The 8,726-nt window shown below is 42.0% G+C and overlaps 1 protein-coding gene across 2 annotated transcripts in view; it reads left to right on the top strand.

The window, feature by feature from the left end:
- The first annotated feature begins 423 nt into the window (after positions 1-423).
- spag6 (sperm associated antigen 6) overlaps positions 424-8,726 on the top strand; it is a 430,527-nt gene continuing 422,224 nt past the window's right edge. The window contains exons 1-2 of one of the 2 annotated variants that reach the window (XM_072508503.1): positions 424-563; positions 3,553-3,648. Coding sequence is in view for 1 of the 2 variants with exons in the window: in XM_072508502.1 (XP_072364603.1) it covers positions 2,887-2,911; positions 3,553-3,648 (121 nt within the window). In the remaining variant the exon portion in view is untranslated. Of the gene's footprint in view, positions 564-2,769; positions 2,912-3,552; positions 3,649-8,726 lie in introns of those variants that run through there. The other variant, XM_072508502.1, reaches the window with a different exon arrangement.

Genomic DNA, 8,726 nt, shown 5'->3' with positions numbered 1-8,726 from the left:
TCAAAACAGTTTCAGTGTGAATGCTAAATATCATTGGCGCTTGGTCAAGGCAATCACAACATCTAGATTTTCAAAAATAGACAGGTCTCCAAATTACTAACCAATTTCGCATTGCAGCTGGCATCATACGTCAGTTTTTATTCTAATAATCAAGTAAATTCTAATCTTTAAAATATTCGGAATTTTGTTGTTACTGTTATGTAATATAATGACGCCTAAATAATAATTACATTGAGACATTTACAGAATGTACCGTACCTACACCATAAATTACACCGGACTTCCTTAAAACAGCCATTTCATTACGACAAAAGCTACTGATTGACAGCCTAGCGCCGGGTCAATGAGATACATTTAAGCAGCTCCAAGCCTGTGACGTCTAAATACTGGAGGCGGGCCTTGAAATGCCGATCGATGCGTAATTACCCCGTAACGGATGAAGTCAGATGCAGGGCGGCCAGAATTAGTGAACTGGTTTTACAGTTTCACTTTCCTCCCACACAGCACTTTGGAACATGGTTACTCACACTAGTTTATCATGCGGTGAACATCACATTTTAAAGGTAAGTATTTTTTTGCGTCAATTGCTTTTGATTTACTTTTATCTGTTTGGTAAAACTTCACAATTGGTACATAAGTCGGCAAAAAGGAACGAAACCAAACTTAATCGCTCTTCATGAAGTCAGCAAATGCCCATCGTGTACGCTACGTTTGCGCGTGCGTCATGAGTATCTGATACAAATATAGCGTTAGAGAGCGACACTATTAGTTGATTTACATTCAGGTGCAACTATGTTGAGCATTGCAGAGAGTCCACAAGATGTGGAAGGTAATGCAGCTTTAAATATGCAGCTTAAATCACTTATAGTGTAATTTAACTGAAGGATCCATTCAATCTTTTTTTTAAGAAAATGCTACTACAAGGATTGAAGAGGACACGTAGAGATGAGTAGACTAAGGAGTTGAGCAATACATTTAATAAAGAATCATTTGAATCTCTGGAAACCTTTCCTTTTTAAAAATAGTGATAATAGAGGCTGCCAATATAAAGGCTTCTAAAGTGTGACTGGATGCAGTCGAATCAGAAGACCTAAGGCACATGTTAATGAAATTGGAGAACAAAACATCTGAATAGCAAGACAGGCTGGATATGAACGGCAGCATCCAAATAAGCTTTTTGTATATCCTTACATAACACACGATCATTAAAAAGCGGGCTGAAATTAAATACATGTAAAACAGATTGTATTCTGAATATTTTTAACATATCGATGTGACTAATTTAAATTCAGGTCTTAGTTAGATGGACACAATTTACAATTTCATGTTGCTGTTCATAGCTGGTTAGTCCTTTTCAAAAAATAGAAAGTTGTATTTTAGAATTTAGACGTGCAAGCAGTGTAAACACGGATTGTTCTTGGTGAATTATTCTTTCACCGATACAGTTCATACATAATATACACACATTTTATCTGTGAAAATGGTTATGATTGTTCACCACAATGGTTCCAGGGATGAAGAACTTCAGTCATGCACATAGATTGGAAAAGTTAGGACTGTATTCCATGGAGAAATGAAGGCTGAGAGAAAATTTGACAGAGGTATTCAAAATCATGAGGGGTCTGGGCAGAGTAGATCGGGAGAAACTGTTTTCACCGGTGAAAGGATCAAGAACCAGGGAGCACAAATTTCTAGTGATTGGTAAAAGAAGCACAAGTGACACGAGGAAAAACGCAGGGAGTGGTTCAGGTCTGGAATGCACTGCCTGAGAGTATGGTGGAAGCAGATTCAATCAAGCATTCAAAAAGAATTAGACTTGTCTGAAAAGGAAGAATGTGCATAGGGAAGGGGAGAATGGCACAAAGTGTATTTGCTCATTTGGAGATCCGGTACAGACACGATGGGCTGAATGGGCTCCTGCACCTTAATAATTCAGTGATTTTGTTTTTCTTTACTTTCACCAGTGTTAACGCCTTCATTAACAAACATAAAATGCCATTACTAAACATTGTATCTGGATAGGGCCGCCAGTCAAGAAGCATTTGCTTTATTATATTGACACTTTAAACGATCTCTCCACCTGGTATGTAATCAAAAGAAAAAAAGCCTCAAGCCACTTTATGTTGAGCAAAGGAGTTTGCATTCGGAAGAATCGCAAAAATGCTGAAACAGAACTCGCGTTTGCATTTGCTACCACTGTAACCGTTTCAGCGTTTACCCCTTTTAAGACAGGCATGTCTGTCCCGTTCGCAATACTTAATTAGTGTTTTATTCTTTGTTCCTGATATTAATGCTTTTTATTTCAAAAAAGCATGCCTGACATATTAGATTGTAGAATAATCTGCATGCCGAGTACATGTTCAGGTGAAATGTAACATTGTACTGTAGAGAATTTCACAGCCAATCACTTTTTCATCTGAAAATGTGGCATTGCACGGTAGAATCGGTATCACAGGCCGAGAACACAGCACGAAAACAAAGCTCTGGCTGGCTGCTGCTATTAATGCAAACGATTCCTGTACTGAGCGCTTGTCAATCAAGATCGGGAACAAGAAAAGAGTGAGGAAAAAAAGTCGCCTGAGAGTTTCAAGTTGCAAACTCGCACTCTGAACACTTGCGGACAAAGTAACAATAATAATCATGAAAGAGGAGCTCAGGTTTTGGAATTGGCAGCGCTCACGCGCTTCAGCTCACAATCACAAAGTAGTGACCTCCACCAAGGATTGGCGAGTATCCCCTTCCGGTTCGTCGCCGTGGTAACCGCGGCACAGCACAATTCTCTGGTTGTCTTGGACACTGGTAGAGCGCAGCAGAGGCACTAGACGCGCGCGTGTACATAGAATATATCTTCTCATCCACTTTCTATCTACATACAGTGCGGACACCATGACTCAAAGATTAGCTTTACAAGGTAACCATCTTTCAGAAATTATAAGCATTATTGACGTGCTTTGAAGGGTACTGTTAGAAATGAATAAGGCGGAAGCCATTGGCCTTAATCGCCAAGGGGAGGATGTAAATTCACTTATTTAAGCTGAAGTTGCAATTAAGCAGTGATTATTTACATAAACGAAAAGGACGTCCCAAAGCGCTTCAGGGTCAGTGAATTTTATGTATAATTGTGGTTATTGTAATGTAGGAAACGAGACAGCAATTTCCCACAGACATCAAATCATTGCAGACAAATCATTGTTTGAGGAGTAAATATATAAGCCAGGAGAATTTCCCACTTCTTCAAACAGTGCCATGGCATCTTTTATGGCCCCCTGAGTGGGAAGTTGGGACTTCCGTTTTAACAGCTCATCTGAGAGACAGCACCTCCAACAGTGCTGCACTCTTAGTACTGAGTATCTATCAGCTTAGATTTTGTGTTCAAGTCTCTGGAGTTAGAATTGAATCCCCAACCCTCTGAGTCAAAAGCAAGAGTACTACTATTGGACCACAGTTAGCTTATTTTAGGACTCGTGTTGAATCATTATATGTGGGAATTTATGTGTTTCAAAAATTTGTTAACTTTTATTTCCAACCCCATTCTCCCTGCCCCCACCACAGTTTTTGAGCAGTACCAGAAGTCTAGGGCACAATTTGTACAAACAATTGCAGAACTTGCAACAAGACCACAAAATATTGAAACTCTACAGAATGCAGGTAAGCCAATATTGCTCCCCAGCATTCAGTACAGATGTTTTGCATTGTGGAAAATGTTAGTTGCTGTTTTGTGAAAGTATTCATAATGTCCAGATTTCAGGAATTAACCATCCATTCAGCTCATTATTTGTTTACCATTTGAGATCATATAAGCAGTAGCATTAATATAATAAAGTATTACGTATCTAAATATCTATAATGTTGCAACCTTTTTGGTTCAAATTTGTATGATACTATATATACATATTAATTTTTATGGTGAGAGTATTTGGGGAAAGTAATTAAAAAATTACAAAGCTACACCTAGTCAGTGTGCTTTACTGAAACATATCCACCTATCTTGGCCTGATATCTAGATTTGGGTGGAATCAAATCACAAGATAGGCCTTTAGTGCCTATATAGTGCTTTTAACGTGTTAAAACATTCCCAAGATACTTCACAGGAATTTAATTAGACAAAAGCAAATCAGGGATGATAGTATTGAGACAAGTGGCTAAAATCTAAAAAGTAGATTTTATGAGTATCGGAGAGGGTTTATATGGAATATCCAGAAATGCAAATGACTAAAAAGGCCCAAATTGTGATTTACTTGGCCAGTCCCAGGTCTTGGCACTATCAGATTCCATGGTGTCTGCCATAGTTCGGTGAAATATTTTTACAGGCACCTCCTTCACTCTTTCTTGATTTTGATGCTACAAACAACAGCCTCCCATCGCCTACCACCTCATTATCAACTTGGTAAGTTCATTGCACACATTTGCCACCCCCTGTGTACATTAGTTAAACCTTCCAGCATTTTCTCTTTTAGTTAAACCTAAACAGTTTTTCATCCTCTGCCATCTAATTCTGAGACCATGGCCTCTTGTATGATCCGGGACTATGATAAAGATCCCTGAGCCTTGGCTTCAATGCCTAGATGTCTTTCTTACAATAACGATTAGACGTTAGGCAATACTTTCTCGTTGGACTGGATCAGTGATTTGTGCAATTTCAGAATGATTTCCTGAGTTTTGTACTCTATTGCTCTGGCTACATTTTGTCAAAACTAAAAAGCATTTATCTAGATTTGAGGTGGGAAATGAGGGGAATGGTCAATGTCACAGAAAGCGTTGTCTGATGATATCTGAGAATCACCATTCCTAAATTGGCTTCTACTATTATTTCAGCAGGAATAATGTACTAAATGTTGAATGTCACTTAGAGTGAGATGGTTGACCTGTTGAATATGGAGTAAATAATGACCAAATGACTGAATTTGTAAATGTATATGTTTGTCTTGCGAGACAAAGATGATCATGTTTATTATCTGGAGTACTTGGTAACGTTCCAGTGGATGTGCAGGTGACTGCTAATGCTGATCTGCGGTGCAAATGTGACAGGATACTGTAGGTGATTGAGTTTGAATGGGTGCTGCCTTGGGTTTTCCATTCCTCCCATTCACTTCCTCTGATATACACTTGCTTTCATGAGACCACACTATTCTTTATTTGATTGTGCCAAGTGCAGCGATCCTCAGCGACTTTCTCCCAGGACTCAGGGTTGATATTCTTAAATGGAACCTCCAGGGTATCCTTGTAGTGCTTCCTTTGATCGCCTTGACAACACGCCCCAGACTCAAGCTCTCTACACAAGGTTCACTTTGGCAAGCAGGTTTCAGGCATCCTGGCTACGTGACCATCTCAGTTGTGACTGCCCCAGTATGTTATTGGTGCTTGGCATGTCAGCTTGTGTAAACACCTCAGTGTCTAGTATTTTGTTCAGCCATCTGATCTTCATGAGCTTCGAAAGGCAGCTCAAGTAAAGTGGTTGAGTCTTGATGTAACTCTGTCCAAGTTTCAAATGTGTAGAACAGAGCGGACAGGACTATTCTCCTGTAGACTTTCAATTTTGTCAGCAGATTTCCTTTTTATTCCTTGACTGATGTTTGAGGTCTGCTGAAGTCTACACTTACTTTGGGAAATCTTCCATTCATATCATCATCAATATAGACACCTCAAGAGGCTGTACTGCCGAGATAATTTATCCACTGCTGATAGGTTCTGCTCATGGACTGAAATCTTGGGTTTTTTAAAGTTAGGGCTTTCCGAGGGCAGGCTGGTATTTTACTTCAGTTTTCTTCACACTGCTCGTAAGGCTGAAGTTGTCATATGCATTGGAGAACAAGCCTGCTACGTTGCATGTCCAATTTTGAACACAATCACAAAATATGTTCATGGAAACCCTGGTTTTTGCCCAGAGTGGTCCGAGATTGAGCAGCTTTCCATCCATGCAGTTTCTGATTTCAATGGCAGGATCACTTTCATATGACTCGTATGAGGAAATGACTCAAATACCCATATGTCTGTATCAACTCGGAAGAATAGTTATATGGGCTTCCAATATTAACTCCGTTTTTCTCTCTCCACAGATCCTGCCAGACATGCTGAGTCTTTCCAACATTTTCTGTTTTTATTTCAGATGTTCAGCATCCACAGTATTTTGCTCTTATTTTGGAGTTTATGATTTTCATTTGAAGTAAATAGCATCTCCACTGACTATATAAAGTCTCACGAGCTGTCTATATTGATGATGATATACATGCAAAAATTCCCAAAGCAAGTGTAGACCTCAGCAGACCTCAAACATCCAGTCAGGGAATGAAGAGAAAATCTGTTACTCGTGATTTAGTAAGCCTACAGACAAAACATAGTTCCCATCAAATTAAAGTTGATTTTTGAGGACAAAATGAAAGGCTCAATTTCTTTTTATTTTAAGGATAAAAACACCAATTAATTCTGGCTTCATTATTTGGATACACATTTTTGTTTCACCAAGTGGGCTTATTTTTATGCTGTCCATTTAGTAGATTGCTGTCCGTTTAGTAGATCTGTTTCTTATAACAAATCTATATTGTTATTTCTTGCATAAGGCCAAATATTTGCTCATTTATTGTCTCATAAGAAGTAGCCAAGCTAAGCAAGATTACTGAGAGTTATGGAACCAAAGTGGGGAGATTAATTTAAGATTGTCATCAGTTATCATAATTGAATGGTGGAACAGACTGAGGCAGAATAGCCTATTCCTATGTTGCTAAGTAAATTGTAGATTTGTGGTATAGCACATTTGTAAATTTCAAGTGGCTTCATGAGGCATTTTAGAACAATAGATAAGGGATGTTGTTCAAGGATTGAATGACCTACTTTTAAGCGCAATGTTGAACAGTCATTTAAAAAAAAAAAAATGTTTATTAAGAATTTTTTAACAACATTTTCAACCATGCAAACAACCCCCCCCCCCCCGTAACAAAAAGAAAAGAAAGCTCGCATGGCAAGACATTAACATGGCAAGTCAATATGATACAGAACTTTGTTCATTGGATTCCTCCCGTACATATCAGTTTTCCGGATCATTTATGTATTTTCTTGCTCAGATGCCCCCCAGAAAAAAAACCCTTCCCCGTCCCTCCCTCTTGCCCCCCCAAGAAAGATATTTCCCCCCCCCCCCCCAGGTTGCTGCTGCTGCTGACCGAACTTCATCTAACGCTCCGCGAGATAGTCTAGGAACGGTTGCCACCGCCTATAGAACCCCTGTGCAGACCCTCTCAAGGCAAACTTTATCCTCTCCAACTTGATAAACCCTGCCATGTCATTTATCCAGGCTTCCACGCTGGGGGGCTTCGCATCTTTCCACACTAACAAGATCCTCTGCCGGGCCACCAGGGACGCAAAGGCCAGAATGCCGGCCTCTTTCGCCTCCTGTACTCCCGGCTCGTCCGCTACTCCAAATAATGCTAACCCCCAACTTGGCTTGACCTGGACTTTCACCACCTTCGATATAGTTCTCGCAACTCCCCTCCAGAACCCATCCAGTGCCAGGCACGACCAAAACATATGGGCATGGTTCGCCGGGCTTCCTGAGCACCTCCCACATCTGTCCTCCACCCCAAAGAACCTACTCAGCCTCGCCCCCGTCATATGCGCTCTGTGAACAACCTTAAATTGTATCAGGCTAAGCCTGGCACACGAGGAAGAGGAATTAACCCTACTTAGGGCATCAGCCCACAGACTCTCCTCCCCCAGCTCCTCTTCCCATTTACCCTTCAGCTCCTCTACCAAAGCCTCCCCCTCTTCTTTCATCTCCTGGTATATCGCCGACACCTTGCCCTCTCCGACCCATACGCCCGAAATCACCCTGTCTTGAATCCCCTGTGCCGGGAGCAGCGGGAATTCCCTCACCTGCCGCCTCACAAACGCCCTCACTTGCAGTTACCTGAAAGCGTTTCCCAGGGGTAGTCCAAACTTCTCCTCCAGCGCCCCTAAGCTCGCAAACGTCCCATCGATGAACAGGTCTCCCATTCTTTTAATCCCTGCCCGATGCCAGCTCTGAAACCCCCCCCCGTCCATCCTTCCTGGGACAAACCAATGGTTATCTCTAATCGGGGACCACACCGAGACTCCCATTGCACCCCTATGCCGTCTCCACTGCCCCCAGATCTTTAGCGTTGCCGCCACCACCGGACTCGTCGTGTACCTTGTCAGCGAGAGCGGCAGCGGTGCTGTCACCAGCGCCCCCAGGCTCGTTCCTTTGCAGGACGCCATCTCCAACCTCTTCCATGCCGCCACCTCTCCCTCCATCACCCACTTACGGATCATCGCCACGTTGGCTGCCCAGTAGTAGCCACCCAGATTCGGCAACGCCAGCCCTCCTCTTATCTCTACTACGCTCCAGGAACCCCCTCCTTACCCTCGGGGTCTTACTCGCCCACACAAAACCCATAATGCTCCTACCTACCCTCTTAAAAAAGGCCTTGGTGATCACAATTGGAAGGCATTGGAATACAAAAAGAAACCTCGGGAGGACCACCATTTTAATCGACTGTACCCTGCCCGCTAGGAGAGTGGCAACATGTCCCACCGTTTATAGTCCTCCTCCATCTGCCCCACCAGCCGCGTCAAATTAAGTTTGTGCAGGGCCCCCCAGCTCCTAGCTACCTGGATCCCCAAGTATCGAAAGCTCCTTTCCGCCCTCCTCAACGGTAGGTCGTCTATCCCTCTTCCCTGATCCCCCGGATGCACCACAAAAAGCACACTCTTCCCTA

Source organism: Scyliorhinus torazame, chromosome 6 (genome assembly GCF_047496885.1).
Source record: "Scyliorhinus torazame isolate Kashiwa2021f chromosome 6, sScyTor2.1, whole genome shotgun sequence".
NCBI classification, from domain to species: Eukaryota; Metazoa; Chordata; class Chondrichthyes; order Carcharhiniformes; family Scyliorhinidae; genus Scyliorhinus; species Scyliorhinus torazame.
The sequence above is the reverse complement of the archived record's forward strand: the minus strand, read 5'-3'. Positions and strand labels throughout refer to the sequence as shown.